This window comes from Sinohyriopsis cumingii, chromosome 11, assembly GCF_028554795.1.
Source record: "Sinohyriopsis cumingii isolate HCF-2022 chromosome 11, ASM2855479v2, whole genome shotgun sequence".
In the NCBI taxonomy this organism is placed as follows: domain Eukaryota; kingdom Metazoa; phylum Mollusca; class Bivalvia; order Unionida; family Unionidae; genus Sinohyriopsis; species Sinohyriopsis cumingii.
The window spans coordinates 95323117-95344186 of NC_142971.1; the positions used below are offsets into that span (position 1 = coordinate 95323117).

Sequence of the window (21070 nt, forward strand, 5' to 3'; positions counted from 1 at the left end):
CTAACGAAGCGAATGCCTCACATTCACAAAGTTAAAAAAATCTCGAAATTTACGAATGCCTCGCAATCACGAAATCCTCGCAATTCTGAAAGTGCACTAGGGAAAACAATGTTAAACCAATGTCGATGAAAAATTAGTAAAAGGCAGAGAGAACAAAGTCAAAAAGCATGATGCAACATATCCATATCGTTACAAACTTCTTAAATAAAATGTTTCGATGCTGGTCATAGATATTCGAAATATATCTCAACCATCACCATTCTCTGAGAGTTAAACAAGAATATTAACAATCCTCCATCTTTTTCGTCGCTGTACATTCCCTTTCACATTTGCACAAATAATTTTGTGCGAGTTGGTACTTTAGGTAGCCTTCACAATTTTTCAGTCACTTCGTTACGATATATGCAGTGTGGCAGTTTATAGTGATGTCTGGCACTAGGGCATCATGCCGCAGACATGCAGCATGATGTCCCACCCAGTCACATTATCCTGACACCAGGCCGACCAGTCCTAACACTAACCTCTTAATGATAACCGTCTAGCGAGGCAGCTGTTTGTACCATTTTTGTAAGTCTTTGGTATGACTTGTCCGAGATTCGGACCCGCGACCTCCCGCATCAGAGGCGGACGCTATAACCACTTACGCCACTGGAGCGGTCTGCACAGTTAAGAGTTGTTTTTTTTTTAAAGCTCGAATATAGGTTATTCCACTTAATACTTCATAGACTGAACCTACAAAGCATGTTCATAGAAGTCGATTGAATAGTGTATGTTTGCAGTTTTCAACTAAAATCCCCAAGAATTATTTTATTTTCCTTAACAGATTTGTTGCAGATGGCAATAAAGCCACTCCCTCGAACATTACAGCTAGATCTCGATACATCAACTTTACTACAAAAGAATGTGTGTGTGTGCGTGTGTGTGTGTGTGATTTCTACGTTTTTGGAGTAGATAAAAGGCAATATTTGAAAGAGATAATCGCAAGATTGTATAAGCTTAAAGGTCCGGTTAAAAAATTATTCTTAAATTTTCTTATTTTCTCGAGATTAAATAATTTAAACAAAACAAGGCGTTGAAGATACAGAAAAAAATGACCAGCCGTCGTGGCATGGATAATGGTACCAGATGTTGCGTGTAAAGAGCACGGTCTGATGGAGGCTTTCAATAACCAGTCTACATAGCGGTATGTGCTGTGTCATGTAGTATGCAAATGCTAATGCATCTATTGGTGTGCACTTGTGCTGAAATATCGATTTAGAGGTAAATCAAACTGAAAAATTTGAGAAACTTGGTTATGAAAAGTTAATCAGTTTCTTCGCCAAGCTAACTTGTCACATCATCTCAAAATACAATAATAGAGGTACTTATAATAACTATAGTATTTGGACACTCGTTTGTCCCCCTAGTGACTTTGAAAACCAAGGATATAAAAAAAATAGACAAAACGTGTCATTTCTTTCATCAGTTTATAATTTCTATCCAGATTGTCGTCTGCGGGTCCCTGATATTATCAACATGTTCGCGGTTCAAATTAAATGGGAGTTTCTTTAGTAGCACGGTCGTCATGCCATATTTGCAAGGGCGAGTCTATGTTATTGTTGTTGTTGTTGTAGGGTTTAACGCCATTTTTCAGCACACGATAGGCTACACATGGCGGCCAGTATTAATGGTGGAGGAAGAACCCGGAAAAGCCCAGGAAAGAACCACAGACCCTCGAGAAGCTACTGGCAAGCTTTCTCACATACCCACATTGGACGAATCCGAGACTCGAACCCACGCAGAGAGAGGTGAGATGGCAGTGATCCGTAACGGAGAGCGCTTTAAACCACTCGGCCACTCAAGGCCCCGAGTCTATGTTATCAAGCAACGGATGTGTAGTCACAGTCTTTGATAATCTCAGTAGTTTCGTAAATGTACGAGTTGCACATCTTTTAACACATATATAGACGAGTTACTTAGTTTTATTTGTTCAATTTCTTCTAGAAATATTAAAATAAGACATTGCAATTATGTTGGTTTTCACTCTTTTTAGTTCACTTTTTTATTTTTTATCAATAAGCGAAAAGTTAGAAAGTAATTTTTAAATGACATTAAGTTGAAAAGACCTTTTACATGGGTTTCAGAACATTCTTTGTTATATGCCTTATTTACATGCCATTGTCTGTGACAACTCGGTCTCCCCAAAACAGAAAACCGTCTTTTCGACAGACATGATTCTTACGTATTATCTACCACAATGTTTGAAAAATGAGTTGAAAGAAATCCAGTCAATAAAAAAAAAATCATGAACGAAACGACTTTTACACAAGTTAAATTAGTTCAACATTCATAAAACTCTTATTATCATTACTGGATTACGAGTACGATGCTCTACCAGCAAACTCTGTGCTATTTCCTCAGCTTTATAAACTATACGTTTGGTTACGTTCCCCATCCATGACAATCATTCTGGATTCCTGCCAAAGATGTTCCCCATCAGTGACAGTCACTCTTGTTTCTTGTCAAAAACGGTCCACACCCGTGACAACCACTCTGGATTCGACATCTTTGAGAAAGTGCATGGCAGCCGTCATCTACGTGCGTTCCTGTTTAGCACAGTTGATTAATAGTGTTTGTTACCGTACTTCAGTTTATGTATCCGTGGTGGTCATTACACCATGTATTTTGGCCATATGACTACACGCTAGCATAGCATACAACGTCTGTATTGTTACACCATGTATTTTGGCCACATGACTACATACTAGCACAGCATAAAAACGTCTATATTGTTACACCATGTATTTTGGCCATATGACTACACATTAGCACAGCATAAAATATGTATATTGTTACACCATGTAGTTGCTATATGACTACACGTTAGCACCTCATAACATATCTATATTGTTACACCATGTATTTTGGCCATATGACTACACATTAGCACAGCATAAAATATCGATATTGTCATTAACACTTAACTGATAGGAGTATATCGATCTGCGGTTCTTAAACTTTCACTAGCGCGGCGTACCATAGTTTGAGAACCTCTTACTCATATTACATTATAGTAATTAGAAATAGGCAAAAATATTTAATCAACAGTCACTATAGAAGCAATAATTTTGATTATTTTTTTAGTCAATAACTTTTTGAAAAAATGGCAATGTCCAAAAAATTAACATTCAGTTTTGAATTTAACAACTTAAACATTTGGTCGTAAAGTTTAGGTTACTTTGCAGTAACCTCAGCGCCACTTTGGTTTTGAATGGATTGCCGCGAATGGATTGCCGATACGTTTGAAGACGTTTGTTCGCGTATATAGGGGTTGATGCAAGATAACTTCATATTGTGGACTTTGTAAACCTTAAACAAAACTGAACTGCACATTTACGTGGCAGTTGATTTAATATGTATATTTATCTATGTTTTAGTTAATTACTATATAGTTTATGTTTTCCTTTTTGAGTCAAATGGCCCAAATATGGGGTAATGCCGAAAAAATGGGCAATTATCGATATCTCATTTGGCAAAATCAAATACGAGACTTTCCAGACATGCAAGTCGTGCATGATTACAATGTCATCATATAATAGAAGAAAAGGTTTTATTTTTCTTCCTGACAGTTCGTAGCCTGTGGGAAGACAGATGAATCACGTTAAACCACCTTATAGTTGGTCCTTCTGTTTAACCATATATGGGGTATACCTGCTTGGTGTAATTTCATTCATACTATAACAGCACTGTATTCAACTGTCTGGGTCACCAGGTAATGAATCTCAATCATGACAAGATAGGCCCGAGGACTACATTAATATTTATTCAGTAGCGCATCCAGAAATATCGTGTACGGGTAGCGTAAACAAGTAGGCGAGGGGTCTCTAGTAAGCAGCCCTGGCATGGGGGGGGGGGGGACGAGAGGGTGCAGGGTGCGAAGTCTCCTGGAGCTCCTGCACTTAATAGTTTCCAAGCATACTTATAACCATCCTGTCAAGAAAATTAACTCTAGAAAACCGTCCATTTTTGTTTCACGCTTATAATATTTTGAGGGGGATTAAGTCTGTTCCGCCCACTTCACAAACCCCATCCGATTTTCAACTAGATTTGGTTTTGTAAACATTTCTCTAACTGTAATCTTAGACTTGCCACTTAAAATCTCAATTGTTTCATATCGAAGAGGTGGGGTAAAAATATTGTACCAGGTTCCGTTAATTTACAAGACTTTCAAACGACTAACTAAAAAGCGGTTTCTTTTTTTTTTAAAACCCCACACCAATTTCACCTATTTAAAGATCTATAAAATAAAAACTTAAATCTGGTCTGCATTTTGCTTCATAAAGGTCCAGCCATAGCCATGCAAACAAATTAATGGGCATTGTCACACATTGTGAACTTCATCTTGTTCTGCACAAAAATTATGTGAAAAATGTTACTTATCTTGACTTGGTTCGTAAACTTGAAAATATCACGTTCTTGCAAAGAAGCGTCCAGGTTGCCTCTAATGGTACACCCAGCTCACAGGCCATATATGAACTTAACCACTCGTGCAGAGTGTAATAAATTGTCAACATTAAAGTGGCAAAAGCTGGAATAGAACGGCCATTTGGGAAAAAGTAGGGAAAAATAGGTAGTCTGACAAAAAAGGAAAATGCATAAGAAAAAAAAAACACAAGAGCTGCTAGAAAGACTGCTACTGTTGCTTCGACTTAAGCCGAATGTTAATTCTGGTTCGTGCGTGGTTCATCCGGACAAAATCGGAATATAATTAGCAAATCAACATGTGTATCCTTGACAACAAACTGCCTATTATTGAAGCATTATCTACATATCCTATTACTTGGAATATACCGACTGTTTATGGATATTAAACTACAGGTGTACACAACATAAACATAATGTACATGTTTCTCTACCTGGTTGTGAAGATAATACACAAACTGTCTGCACTGTAAAAGCACATATGCTCAACCAAAATTATTATGTGCCTTGCATGCTGCACATGACCGCTTTAGAAAACGATGTCGTGACGTCATCGCGTTACTTGTATCCTTCAGAGGTACAAATGAACAGTCACTATGACTTAAATTAGTTATTTATTCTTAAGCAGTTGTGTTCTCTTTATTATGAACATACATAAGAAATAAATTATAACGATGCCTTTTTTTTAAATTTACTACACACAAAACGCTGTTTTATTTTCAATATTTCTTTAAAGAAGCGTCTGTGTATACGTTTCTGAGAGAGAGTACATGTATGTAATGACTAGCTCGCATACCAAGCCGCATGAGTCATATTTGTAGATGTACTGAGGCATCTGTCACCGACGGTTCTAAGGTGATAATCATGTATGACTGTTTCACTGTAGTATCCAGTCAAGCGACTCGGACTAATTTCTTTTTGGCGTGAAAATGGTACAACTCATTTAGAAAGAAAGCTAGTGAACTGTTTTATTCAGACCCTCCTTGCGTCAGCACATGCGCGTGCGCTTGCACAAAAACTGCAATATTGCTAAAACATTCAAATATTTTTTGAGGATGGTTTGAAATTATGCACAGAAACAAACAAATTTAAATCCACACTCGGGGGGGGGGAGACTTGTGGGGGGGGGGGAAGAGAATGATTAACTGAAAATGGTTTTGGTACCTGCTGCGTTGCTGTAGACTTTGAAAATTAATTATATCGTACTGCCGTCTTTTAGTAACCCGACAGACCAACTAGGGATGAAATAAACCTCTGTATGTCAAAGTACGTTTCGTATGATGACATGTCATGTTTCTTGCTGCGTTCGATGGATACGAAGTCAAACATTATAATCAATGTATGATGCGTTGGGAAAGCGAATAATAACTGAACCGTTTATTATTTATGTTAGCATTAACTTACATTTCGTTGATTTAGTTATCTCTCTGTTTTTCGAAGAAAATGTGAGGATTGTGTTATCATGCACGTCCGTCCTTGTGTGCGTGGCCCCTGGGTCACAACATAGAAAGTACTAAAATGGTATGGCGCTCTAATATCTGGAAAGAATTTACAGGAATTCAAGATGAGACCATTTTTTTTTTTTTAACTGCCGAGAGTTGAAACCATCTCTCGATATTCCTGAGCGACAAGATCTTCCAATTTAGTCACTATGGCAGCAAGAATGGGCGCAAGGTCGGCACCATTTCATTTAGGAGGATTAACAATAACAAGATTTTCAACGTGGGTGCTGTTGTGGTCATACATAATGTCAGATCGGCATCATTTTCTTTAGAGCCGATTATAATGTATCATAAGAAGTCAAAGACACGTACGAAGTCTTTTGGTGACAACCTCATATTGAAACGACTTTCAGTTCGGAGGGAGTATGAATAACAATTTTCAAGATGGCTACTCTGGCGGCCATATTAGATATCAGATGGGCACTATTTTCTTTTAGGACCAACCAGACATCACAAAACGTCTTTCAGTGAAAACCACGTGTTTTTAATACCATCCACACTGCAGAAGTAACCATAATAATGTTTACAACTTGGCTGCCTTGGCGACCTTATTTAAAAAAAAAAAATAACAGTGCCGTTTATTAAGGATCAGTTAGAAGTGTGTGTGTGTGTTTGCACATATGTGTGTGTGTGTGTGTGTGTGTGTGTGTGTGTGATGGCATAACTCTTAATTAGTTTAGGAGTAGGCGATAACAAAGACGTGATAACTGACGGACGGACGAACAGCAGATTTCGGACAGGCCGTCCCTTAAGCTCTACTGGTCTCGGACGAGCAGAACTAAAAACATGAAATTAATTCAAAATAAAATACATGTCCCGGCACATGAAAAATTGTGGGATAAGTACATTTTCGACAAATTCTTTGTTCTGGCGAAAACAAATTAACAAATCAATGCCACAGTGACAAATTAACTAATCAACGTCATAGTGAAATCAAATGAACTAATCAATCTATCGGCATTCAAAAGGGTATTGTGTACATGCAGTCTACGACAACTAGTTGTGGACTACGATAAATTCTATACTTCCTCCTTGATTACGTGTAGCTCCTGATATATGGTGTTTCGGTAACTAAGATGATATGGATTGCGTGATATTGCAGGCGCATGTCTCAAAATCATATCACGGTATTAAAGTTCCTGAACTAGTATACTTGTTTAATAATCGAAGTAAAGGGCGTCATCATTCTTCTACCATTGGCTTAAACTTTGTACAACCAATCTAAATCTCAGAGCGTAAGCCGCAACTAACATCGATTGAATTACACCTTGAAACCATTTTTTTAGATCTCCTGTGCACCGCCTGGGGAACAGTTTTGATGCATACATGAACATGGATCTCTGGAAAATGATAACCTTCCCAACTGATATTTTTTTTATTTTCAAGAAGCTACATGCTGAGACCATTCTATAAACGGGAGGGGTTGCATGTTTTATTGATTTTTAATTTTTCTTTCGTGAGAAGACAGCTTAATCATTGATCTGATTATACTTATTAATGTGTCGGTTCTTAAATACCAGTTTTTACTTGCTCTACATGAGCTGATGAACTCTTGTTTTCCGATAGCTTTCAATTTTCCCGGTGCCACGACACTTTTTCGTACTCACATTTCCGAAGTCGTTGTATAAAACAAATGGTCTTGATCCCTTTACATTTCATCTTCGCTAGTCAAGGTTCCAATATGAAAACCCGATCTACACCTTGGCGGATGGATCAGATTGCAGTTGCTTAGGGTCTGAATTTCACTGGATGTGGCGCGAATACACCACAGCCAATCAAAACCAAGTTGTTCAAATCTGAATACTGTTCCTAAACGATCGAGAGAAGGGAAGCACACAACTGAAATGGACTCATAAATAAGCAATCTTCCACTGCCGGTCCGTGTTTATACAAATAGTTTTTTTGCCTTCAAATACACCTCTCTGGTACGTAGTCATACTATCGATCTTAAACTTGTACAGTATCCTTTTGAAGTCAAATACCTCTCATTTTTCGGCCAATGTACAAATCACCGCTGTTACATGTCATTGGGTAGTTGACATTAAATACTAAGGGAGGCAAATATGAAATCTAATAGATGTCGCGAGGAAAAAGCACTGAAATATCTGATCGATCCGCCAAAGTATAGCTGGGGTTAAAATCGAACCTTGGCTAGCGAAGGTGTTTACATTTAACTTGTTAATAGTACATAGCGTGTCTGTGCATGTATATGTGATGTTAAGACAGGTTTTACTCAGCTCTACCAGAAATGGTCATATGAAAAGCGGGAAGCAAGCGAGTCTCCCTTGGATCGCTTAGGCACTGACTAACGAGTTTATTACCAGAGGGTTATTCGCGGTAAGATTTAGATGACTGGTTTAAAGAGCAGCGGCTCGTATCGTTACTTACAATATTCCTTTGCATTTTACATGTACTATACATACAATAATACAAAGGAGGACATTTCTCCTGCGACCTATTAAAGAATCGACACTGGTGTTACAGGCTATACAGAATACTAACCTCTCATTGGTCGACTGAAATTATGTTATCAGTAGATGCGGTACGTCATGTTCGGTCGACCAATGAGAGAGACTATTCCATTCAGTGCGTTACACTTGCATATTAAGCAGACGCAATCAATGCCATTACGATCTGTAGCGTGGAAATATGGTCTGGAAATCCTTAATGATGTGATAGTAAGTCGAACTGGGTATAGGTATAAAAAGTCGAATGCAATAGCTAAACATCGGTACCACATTTATTAAGCTACGTGAAGTGCAATATGATTCAATCACATCTCAACTGTCCTACGTGAAGATCTGACGGCAGTCTGATTAAAATCAGATTCCCACTGTCATATGTAAAGCTCTGACAGCAACTGTTTAGGGGTCATGTTCTGGTGACCGTTGAATTTGCCAGTTCGAAATGCAGCTTTCAGAAATTTGAAAGTTCGACACACATTGATGCTCCTCAGCCATATACTGCTCATTCTCTCAAATGCCAATGTATAAGACCTCATCTGACTAGCTGATAAAATTATCACTTATGGTAATAAGGCAAGATAATAATTATTTCAGACTTCATAGTCGATACATCTAAATTAAAATATAGATATAAAGTGAAAGTATCTAACATTGGTCACCAGATCACGACATCAAAACGGTCGCTGTCAGATCTGCAAGTCTGACAATGGAGATCTGATTTTAGTCATCTTGGATCTGACAGCGACCTATTTAGGGTCATGTTCGGGTGACTATGTTTTTTTCCGCAATCGCAATTTTATCAGCCAATCCTATACGAATATAAATCTGATTCTTGTATCTAGCATACAATTTTGCAAAGTTGTTTATAAGTCACAATACAAATTTGTATCGCAGAATCAAAATGAATCTTTTACATACTATTTTCCATCAGAATTTGATTAGATATCCAAATATAAATTTCACTAGTGCTTTCTCGCATTTTGCCAGTAAAATTATGGCTATATTTCTTATTTTCATGATGAAATATTGGATCAGGGTATTAACAAGAAATGTACCATCAATACGCTTCTCTGGTACCCTCAACATATCCGCCGTATGATCTTGCAATGCACTAAGAACCTCCTCAGCATTACAGGAGAGAGGGGCCTCGGGTGGCCTAGTGGTCTAAAGCACTCGCCTTTACCGATCACTGTCGTCTCACCTTTCTCCGGGTGGGTTTGAGTCTCAGTCTCGGCCAAGATGGGTATGGAGATAGCTTGCCACTAGGTACCCGGGATCGGTAGTTTTTACAGGGTTATTCCCTGGTACTTCCTTCGCCAGTTACAACTACCACTATGTATAGGCCTAACGAGTGCTGAAAAGTGGAGTTAAGACCACAACAACAACAATACAACAGTAGGGAATTGATGATACTCCTAATTATGTTAATGTATGTTACTGCTTTTTCAATGCTCTATCGTTTGCCTTGTAACATAAGATTTCGTCTTCTTTCAGTTTACTTCCTTTTGTGCAATAAAATCATAACGAAGTACATCTTGTTCATGCCCCTCCACAAATTTTATTGTTTTTACATCATAAGATCTCGTATAGTTATTTAGAATTTACATATATACACATGTACTAGACACCTCCCCTTCTCGTGCGACGCATTTAAAGACCGACGCCGAGACTTCAGGCTACACTCTGCTCAAGCCTGATAAAAATAAGATCTCCACTGTCCTACGTAGAAAAATCATTTGGGCTATTTTCAATTTTAATAATTTATTACATTTGACCAGTTCTATACTTTAAACTTCAAATTGAAATTAATTCAAGAAAAATTATATTTTCACCGACATAAAACGTGCAATGCTACTAATTCTAAATTAACAATTCATTTCATTTGTCCATTTACATACTTTCATTTTTGAAGACCAAGGTTAACTTTAGTAGTAAACTGATCTTTTCGCTTATTTACACCATATTTGTCGCTATCTATTATAAAAATTACAAAAAATGCATCAAACTTGGAGTGCGAGAGAATTGATGATTCGTTTAGTGTTGATATTAGTAAAACTATTAAATTTTCACTAAAATAGGAAAGGTAAAATATATGAAGTGTTTTTCAATATAACACTTTTACAACAAGCTTCAGTCTGACAGGTACGTATAGCTCGATTTCCGGCTCTACGTCAAATTCGCATCCGCTGTGGTTTTGCGTTTACTGCTCAATGGACTAATGGGAAATTAATTTGCGTATCAGGAAACGGGTCACATCTATAGGGTTATGGAGTTTCCAATCCTCGTGTTACTATATCTGGTAGAATTTGTGCTATCGCTTTGCACTCTGCGTTCTAGGATATGCTCCATGTGATTAAAGTCGTTGGTTTCTTTTGCGTTCACCCCATTCTTACATCTCAGTAACGTCACACCTACCTCATAAGTAGCTTCGAGAACACGTCATGCATCCTTTAAGGATAGAGGCTATAGTTTCTAACATGGAAAACAAATTATCTTTACTCACTTTTGACTTTCTTTTCTGTATCCGACCCGAAAAGAGCCATGTTGGTATCTTTCCAGTCATATTTCTTGGCTTTTACTAAACCGGACATGTCTGCAAAATAAATTAAAAATAAACTAATATCAAATTTGTATTCTTGCTTTGGGTTTAAAGCCATTTTTCAACATACGATAGGGCTATACATCACGGCCGGTATATCTGGTGGAGGAAGAACCCGGAAAATCCCGGAAAGAACCACCGACCCACAGGAAGCTGGCAAGCTTTCTCACTTGTCCATGTTGTCTGAGCCTTGGACTCGAACCTTCGCGGATGTCAGTGATCTGTCTGTAAAGGCGAACGCCTTGGACAACTCGGCCCCTCGAATTCGCGTGAGTTATATCTTTTGTTGGGGGGGGGGGATTAGAGGTCAATGCGGTATCTTGACAAAACGACAAAACGAGTGTATTCATGTCATAACTTCAGATAATCTGTGCCTGTGCGGAACCATTAACAATAGGCATGATCTTTTATATTAGGCTTGTATGATATGGCATACTAATAAAATAAAACATTATCGGGAAATCCTTGTTTCCAGTATAATCTGGCCAACACGCCAGCATTATAAAATGCTGTATTTGTCGTTTAAATGGACGTGGGTGGGTGAATTATTACGAGGCTGTCCGTGCATTTTGAGCCAAGTATAAGATTCTTCTTGTTTCGTTTACATTATTCAATTTTATACATCGTTTCGAAACTGAAGTATTATTGCAGCATCTCCTGACGCGAGGAACGAGCATGAAGTGCCCTTTGTAAGTATGCATTTGTTTAACTGTTAGAAAATATTAATACGGAGGTCAGGGCGTCGGTTCCGAGTTCAAACCTACTAGGGAAGCAACGGTAGCTCATAGTTTAGCGTGACTGACTGCGAATCCAAAGGACAAGGGTTTGAATCTGGCCATGACCAAATAGTTGCATGTAATGGATACTTGCAAGTTACACTATATGGATACTTGCAAGTACGCATCGTTACATGATATGGATACTTGCAAGTACGCATCGTTACATGATATGGATACTTGCAAGTACGCATCGTTACATGATATGGATACTTGCAAGTACGCATCGTTACATGATATGGATACTTACAATTATATATACTTGCATGTGTACATATTTACACGATATGGACACTTGCACAAAACATAGTTACATGATACCGATACTTGCACAAAACAGTTACATGATATGGATAATTGCATATATACATAGTTATATGATAATGGATACTTACATGTACAGTCACATGATATGGATACTTTCAATTACATGATATGGATACTTACAAGTACACATAGTTACATCATATGGATACTTGCATGTACACATAGTTACATGATATATATATACTTGCATGTACACAGTTGCATGATATGGATACTTGCATGTACAATTTTCCATGATATGCATACTTGCATGTACACAGTTGCATGATATGGATACTTGCATGTTTGTTTGCTTAGCCTGTAAACTTTTGTATAACAAGTAGAAACAAACAAAACTGTCACTTTCATGCAAACGAAAACATTCCTCAAAACGTGATAGCGTGAGGATTGTATACCCTTTTCAGTTAAATTATTTTCAATACATGGCGAAACGGATTGTGACCGCAATAAGAGGGTCAATCTTATAGAAGAAACATTTTCGTGAGATCCGTCAAGCAATTTTGATTTTTTTTTAAACTTTATATTTTCTTGTATACAGTCTTCGATTAGAACGCCATTTAGTTTGGTATAGGTGCCCTAAAGTGGAACAGCTGACGATTAGGTATGACGCATTAGTCGTTTTAAAAAGCGACAACAGCTGACGATTAGGAATGACGCATTAATCGTTTTAAAAAGCAACAGCTGTGCACATACATCTACAAACCTAATATAGTGGAATATTTAAATAAATTGGAAACTTCTGAATAAAAAAATATCAAAATCTTTATTTTTTACTAAAGGAAGTGCGTTTACGGGGGATTCATACTGAATACCGTGTAAAGGAAGTGCGTTTTCTAGTATCTACAACGATGGAAACTACCAGTATTAACATTAATAACCAAGAAACTTGTATTCATATGATGATAACGTATCATATGATGATAACGTAATCTTTATACGGCACGGTTCCTTGCTCAAAAGCTGTGGAGCGACTTTACTCCGTCTGACCTCTGCATTACCCTTTAACCGCTTCAGCATAAGACTGAAGGACACGCGGTACTAATGGTATGGAAAAATGTGAACCAGCCTGGAAATGGGTGGACATAACAGTAATATCGGTTAGGCTGACCAGGATTGGTTAATAATGTAAGTTGTGTTGTAGGGAAAAAAGAATCCTTTGATAGCTTATCTTAGTTGATTGTTTTATTGATGGAATTTTCAGTCCTTTAACAGACGAGTTTGGAACACTCGTTACTAAAATTAGCACCTGACACTTTGGTGCGGAATTGAAAGCACAGGTTTCAAACACATGTAGGTCCAGACAATGCCGCTGCTCATTCTTTCCTCTACACAGAAGCTGACATCCAGGTTTCTACTATACTGATAAATATAGGTTTGATCGTGAGCACTCCAAAATTTGAAGTTATTGAATTTTTAATATGGTGTTTGCATAGATTTACTATGGGAACTGAATTAGTACCGTGAGTCCTGAACAATCTACTCACAAGCCATTAGACGGGAATAGTATCCACACTTTAGAGTTTAAGTGCGGTTATGGTCATTGCCTCGTGTATTTTGGCCACATGACTTCAGATGAACACAGCAGAAATTTTACATTGTAATTAAACGAATAGAAGCACCGAGATTACATTATTGTAATTACACCTGGGCGAACATTTCAATCAACTGACACTAGAAGAAGCAGTTTAGTTTTCTGTAACTGCTATATTTTCTTTTACCTGAAGGTGATTTGTTTTTGTCAACTAATACAGTGATCATAATTAGTTCCTTTCTTTATTCAGGGAATCAGAGCAAGAATGTTTATATTGCAAGGCTATGTGGGGGCGGAAATTTGTTTTCAAACTACCCTAGCCCTCCGCCCAACACACCCACCCACACAACACTGGCAAAAATTAGGAGGCCAGTACCTAGTCTGATAAAGCCTAAAGTGATTTCCTAACACCGCCCACTGCTCACTCAAAATAGTAAAAACTAAACCACAACAACGTGTAACACGAAAATCTAACACGCACACAGCGAGACAATCGTATTGCTGCAATCGTGTACGTACAATTTTTTTCCATTTATTGTTTTGTCCCAAGTTTATGCTTGGACGGTTAGTGCCGATTGGCTTCTTCAATATTATCCAGTAATTTAAATAAACCAGCTAAATATTTAATTTTTTACATGCAAAACGTTGACAATTCAAAGCTGTAGTACATACAATATAATTGCCTTTTAAATATTTTCACGCCTGAATTAACATTTAGAACAGATCCACACAACGCACCTTGCTGCTATTGACTGAACTTGCTCGGGGAAAAGGTGTGAACTTGCTCGGGGAAAATGTAGCAATGTTGGCCCAGGTATGTATGGATTGAATATGGATGCATCATAACGCACGCATGCAGGCAGGTAGGTAGATATTTAGATATCTATGGTTGGTTGGTTGCTGAGCTACGCAAGCATGATATGGGGGGGGGGGCGAACAAAAGTAAATAAAGGAAAAAGAAGGATGGACGTCAGCATGGACGGAAAAAGAATACAAAGTGACTGAGGCTAGTTTCAACATCTATATTCTATTATTGCTTAACAAAGGCAATCACATATCTATCACAGTGACACAGAAGCCAGTACTTTGTAACAGAACAAGCAAGCAAAAAACCCACGAAACATCGCAAGATTCCTGTTGTACATCGGCGTATGTGCATCACGAAAATAGGTATTATTAATATTTGAACGGGTGGGTAGTTCTAAGATTCACTAGCATTTATCAGAACTTAACTATCTATTTAAAAACTTTGCAAGTAGATTGATATAAAAACAAAACAACTAGTTACCCGAAAATTGAACCTTTTCAAGTTGCATGTAAATGTATAACAACTTCTTGCCCTAAAGTTGAACCTCTTTATGTTGCATGTAGATGTACATACAAAATATAATTTTATAAAACAATACAAAATGTTGCCAGGGGCCCCTAGTGGCCGAGTGGTCTAAAGCGCTCTCCGTTACGGAACACTGCCATCTCACCTCTGCCTGCGTGGGTTCGAGTCTCAGATTTGGCTAATGTGGGTATGTGAGAAAGCTTGCCAGTAGTTTCTCGTGGGTCGGTGTTTTTTTCCCGGTGTTTTCCAGGGTTCTTCCTCCATCATTAATACTGGCCGCCATGTATAGCCTATCGTGTGCTGAAAAATGGCGTTAAACCCTACAACAACAAAATGTTGCCCTAAACGTGAGCCTTTCTAAGTTGCAAGCAGATTTATACCCAAAAAATTATAATACAACCAGTTTCCAGAAAATTTCACCTTTTTAATTTGCAATTAGATGTATATAAAAATATAAAATTTAACCTCTAAGTTGCAGCGTAGCTTCATAACGTTACATCACAGCTGAAACAAATCTTCAAGTATAAACAATGTTCAAGCTAGAGCATTTTCAGCAAGTGCTTTCAATGCCAGTATATATTTACAAAACCATACTCGAAATTATTGGGTGGAATTTCTCTGATCTGTATTGGATACATGTCGTGGTGAACAGTGGAGCCATGAAAAATGGAAACATTAACCTCTATAGCAGTCTTAAGTCGAAGTTACTTTTAGTTTTTCTGCTTGATTAATCAGAGACATCGCATGATTACTATTTTTTACTGATAAAAATCGGCGCACATCAGTCTGACTATGTACCTATTTAAGATTGATAAAATAATACTTATAGTACTTCGATCACCTTCTTACCAAACAAGATGTGAATGATATAGCCTTCACCCTACCACCCACACACCATCACCACAGATACAACCTACTGAAAATTATTCATGGTGAACGGAACGTACTTAAGTTGGGTAGGCCTTAGTGACGCCAAAACTAATCAAATGCATACCTCGATTCCCCTTCGGGCCAGTGCCGGATTATCCTAGTAGCAAAGGTAGCATATGCGACGGGCCCCGTACTTTCAAGGGCCCCGCGCTAAATGATTTCAAGCTATCAATTACCTACATGTAAATAATACTATTACTGAAATGTCAGACGTATTTGTCTTATTATCTGGCTGATGAAGCAAATGAACAAATACAATAAAAAGCAAGTTTAAGTTTTTATATTTATGTTTTTTTTCATGTTTTTTTTTTCAGTACCCCCTTATAACATATGCTTCAGGCCCCGCACTAGCTTAACCCGGCAGCACCGGTAGACCATTTAGTGCTAAGGCAGATGGAGTAAAATGCCTTGCCCAACCAAGGACACACGAAGGTAGCTGATCTATGCCGATCCGATGGTAAAATTCGAATCCACTCTTTCTGGCTTGAGTTCAACATGCTAACCACTGAGCCAACACGCCTCATCCTTACCATCGGATCAGCCCAGGTCGGCTGCCGTGGCATGTACTTGGCAAGATACCTTACTCCAAGAATCTCTCCTCTGTCTGCGTGGGTTCGAGTCTCGGGCTCGGCCAATGTGGATATGTGAGAAAGCTTGCAGGTAGCTTCTCGTGGGTCGGTGGTTCTTTCAACTTACTCCAAGAGCATCTGATTTAAATAACCGACTTGGTTTTGCTGTGCAGTGAAACACCAAACCAAACATCAGTAAAAAATAAAATAGGTTATCAACTGTAATGGATGTTTTTTTTTCTTTCCTTTTTTAAGACTCAGTCGAGTTCCGGAAAGGCACCCAAATTTATCTGATACCGAGACCATAACGAAGGCAGTGTTTTTTGCCTCGTGCGCACCTGAACATAGTCTGACTAGTTTCCATATATACTTTTCTACATAAATGCATGTAAAAGTAGACATATTTGCTCTATTATCCTAAAATGGGCGTGTCCTCGTTAGCCTAGAAAATAAAGCTAGATGTTTTCATGCTGACCTTCGTGCTGTGAAGAAACCTTTAATAAATCTTAACTCAGTGCAGCATTACATACAAAATATGAAACCTAGCGCTTTTAATTGTTTGTTTTGTATAAACTATACGTATATCAACAACACGTACCTGGTGAATCAGCGAGCTGGTGGCAGTACTATCGACAAGTGGATGGTCGAGGAGAGTGGGTTATTTGTTATAGCCGGGCCGTTTATATACTAGTCATGCCTCAAATACCGAACATCCCGAAATATGCGTATCACAATTCCTTGTTAGCAAAACAACACACGTATGCGGAAATACTTCATGGAAAAGTACTGTAGGAGCTAGTTGGTTTATTAGATAGTTCATCTCGCTCCGACTTGATCCATTCCTCGTTTGCAATTTTTTTTAAGTCCATGGATATATTCGTTATACTGTGACCAGTCAGCTCTTTCTGCATGCTGTTCTGTTACTCTGATATAGTTTTGTGTTGTTCTCTCTCTCTCTCTCTCTCTCTCTCTCTCTCTCTCTCTCTCTGACATAGTTTGGTGCTGATGTGTGTGTGTGTGTGTGTGAGAGAGAGAGAGAGAGAGAGAGAGAGAGAGAGAGAGAGAGGGAGGATAGTTGCTTGAAATGAATGAATATCAGATATATTTCATCGAGTGAAACCTCGGTACTTTTACGAGTGGCGAAGCCACAAGTGAAAATATTGTTTTTCACACACAAGATTTAATATATCCGTTATTTATTCGTAGCAAGCAAATTTTCCTTTATTTTATGCTCAAACGTAATAGCTAGGAAGATGTACTGTATGAGTAGTCTGTATAACAGACTGATACAAACGCCATTATGTGCAAAAAGTCGTATATGCCAAATCATCTGAATAATACTCAGTCTTGGGTGATATTGGTCCTAAAAATCGTTGGGTTCTATTTAAACCGGATAATACCGAGGTTTCATCACATGATGAGCTATGTAATTTCTCCCTTACAATCAGAAACCCCGCCATTTTTAACATGTGTACTAATTAATCCGATGTAGGTTTGTGGCATCCGCGGGTCAACCGATTTCAGTTGAAAGCTGGAACACAAGATGTGATGACGTCACCCTTGTAAACTTAAGAAGCCAACACCACGCTGTGTCGGATTGTCTTCAGCCCAAGTTCGCCGTTCAAAGTATTCCAGTGCACCAGCTGATCACCAATATTGACACGAGTCTGCTAATACACGCTTTTTCTTCTTAGATCCGGTTTTTTTTTTTTAAGCGGGCTTGGATCTCTTCATTCCCTCTCCTATCAATTTGTGCGCCACGTGCGAATATTGTTGTTGTTATTAGATTAGTCACAAACGGAATTTGTCGAATGCATCACATAACTACTTTTGGAACATTCCCGAAAAGCAACGGAATTACGAGCGACTATGGTGATCGAGTTAAGAGGTGGCACCTCTTAATTCTAAACTAAATATTTGAACGTTGTTTAAACATACCATCTTAATTATTTCAAATAATGGTTTTGTCAGATAGCTTTATTAGGAAATTATTTCCTTCCTACCTTCCTTCAAAACTTTAGTTCGATTGCAAGAATGGTGAAATTTATAATAAACGGTGGCATTGATGCTTAAGCTTTCTTGGCTGTGGATTTTACCGTAACCAGAGTACTTGTAAAGTAAGGTCTGACTATATTATCACAGCACAACGAGTTTTGTCAGGAAGCTGTCTTTACGTATGGCTCATGAACAAGAATAGGTATTTAAGGCAAATATCATATAGATGACTATACCCAACCATACCAGGTACTGATTGTGTGTTGAAAAAGATATTGTTTTATATATTTGATGTTCCCGTATTTGTTATAAATTTTAGAGATAGACCTCTGTTATATAACGCCATGTTATTCACTAGAACATAGTCTGTTTCAAGTTAGCCATTTTATTCGTTTTTTTTAATAAAAATTATGTGAGATTATTCTTGTCGGATACAGATTCATATACGAACATGGCTATTATGAGAAATAATAATCTAGTACAGTAATTCTGATGAAATGATCTAATATGTAATAAGCAACTGCGCGTATGCACATCGTGGCATCACATGCTGAGAATCAAAATGTTAACCAAGTTGACACCTTTTCTTATACCTAAGCACTTCAAGGCTTGCCTGGAGAGTTAAAGAGTGAAACAAAAACTTAGGTCTGTTCAATTGTTCATAAAGTGTATGTGCAAATCTCTCTCTAACAATTGTATTCGTTCTAAGCTATTCGTAGAGATACACATTAAGGTATTCACACTTAAAACTATCAACTTCAAGATGTTGTGCGATCTAGAGGTTTCATTAACTGCATTGTAACCAAAATGCTTTAAAATATTATATTTTCTATCATCTAACATGTAAAACGATTCAACATTCGCCGTAAAGGCAAGTTATTTCCAAAAACAATTCCATCTGAAGTTCGCCTGTGCTTATATCGATCAAATATGTTGTGTTTTTTTTTATATACCAGTCGACATTTAAATCCCTTTGTGGTGTTTTAACTGCAGTAATATGATGAAATGGCTGCAACCTTACCCTAAATCTGACATAATTAACCGAACAAGTTTCAAAAATCTCTTAATGTGAGGAATATTTTGAAAACTTATACCTTTCTAAAATCCTTATAAAATTGTGCTGCTGAAGATTGAAATAAATCTTTCACATTCGGAGAGCTTCGACCAATCCCATGACACTCCAACATGATCAAATGATCTCTTGACCAATCTCATGACACTCGAGAATGATCACATGATCTCTTGACCAGTGCCATGACACTCGAGAATGATCAAATGATCTCTTGATCAATACCATTACACTCCAGCATGATCAGATGACACCTGGACCGATCCGATGTAACTCCAGCATGATCAGATGACACCTGGACCGATCCGATGTAACTCCAGCATGATCAGACCATATCTACCATCAACTTTTCAAATGCTTTCCTAATATGGCTGTCAGTTTACAACTAAATATGTGTAATAAAATTTGCGAAAATGGCGACTTCTTGCTGTCTTGGCAAGAAGCAACAGTGATATATCAGTGCCTGAACCTTTAAAGGACTATATGGCACCCTCCAACTATCGGCCGTATAATCATTAACAAGCTGTGTGTGCAAAACAATGGAATGAATGATTGAATGATACTCCTCGGGTATCTTGAGTTCAGCAAGCCATCAGACCTTCGATGTGGATTCAGACAAAATCAAGTGCAAAAGACCGTTTTGTCCCTCTTGAGGAATTTATTAGAGAAATTTTCCTAAAGAAAAAGCAAATACTTGCCTCAAAGAAAGCTCTGGACACCAAACGGAAGTACGGATTATGAACGATCTATTCAACATAGATCTAAGGGGTCGCCAAATTTACTTTATATACATTTTTTTAAGATAAATATTTCAGAGTTAAGGTAGACAGCACCCTTTCTGATAGCTATCCTGAGGAGATGGGTGTACTTCAGGGCAGCATATTGTTAGTCACCCTATTCAACACAAACTTACCAGCATAGTGAAATGCCTTAATCAAAACATTAATCATTATATGTTGACAATCTTTAGATCTGCTAAAGATCAAAGCATATGCATACTACTGAACCTCAGCTACGGATAAGTTTGCGTGGTGTTCAGAAATGAGGACAAAATATGGGGTTTAACTTTCCGAAACCTACAACTATTTGTATGCAATATCGACAAATGTATCGAATTCACGATGACCCTAAATTCATCTTGACGTTTCTCGTATTCCTGTTGTGAAGGAGACCACATTGTAGGCATTCAGCTAATTTTCCTTCTACATATTAAATACCCCTGGGACAAAAATAACAAAAGCCCTTGATTTAATACTGGTCGTGCCTACAAGCAGATCGGAAGGTCTCGGTACGGTTATACATTTTTGTAAAGACTGAAACTTGACTAAAGCTCGATTTTCTATGGATCAGTTTGTAAGTCTGATCTACAGATGTTCCATCGATACCCAGTCAGTGACTTAAACTTTGTAAGGGTGCATTTAGAACTCCTGTTTCGGAAAGCCCTATGCTGACGGAAATGGACCATCAATTTATCTAAGACGACAGAAAATGGCTCTTCAGCATGCTACAAGAC

General features: G+C 37.9%; 1 protein-coding gene across 1 annotated transcript in view; it reads right to left on the reverse strand.

Moving 5' to 3' along the window:
- Positions 1-17245, reverse strand: part of LOC149789046 (gelsolin-like protein 2) — a 29370-nt gene extending 12125 nt beyond the window's left edge. The window contains exons 1-2 of the mRNA XM_089975229.1: positions 17092-17245; positions 10932-11021 (exon numbers count right to left, since the gene is read on the reverse strand). Of these exons, the coding sequence (XP_089831355.1) occupies positions 10932-11019 (88 nt within the window). The 5' untranslated portion in view covers positions 11020-11021; positions 17092-17245. The remainder of the gene's footprint in view (positions 1-10931; positions 11022-17091) is intronic.
- Positions 17246-21070: the final 3825 nt, after the last annotated feature.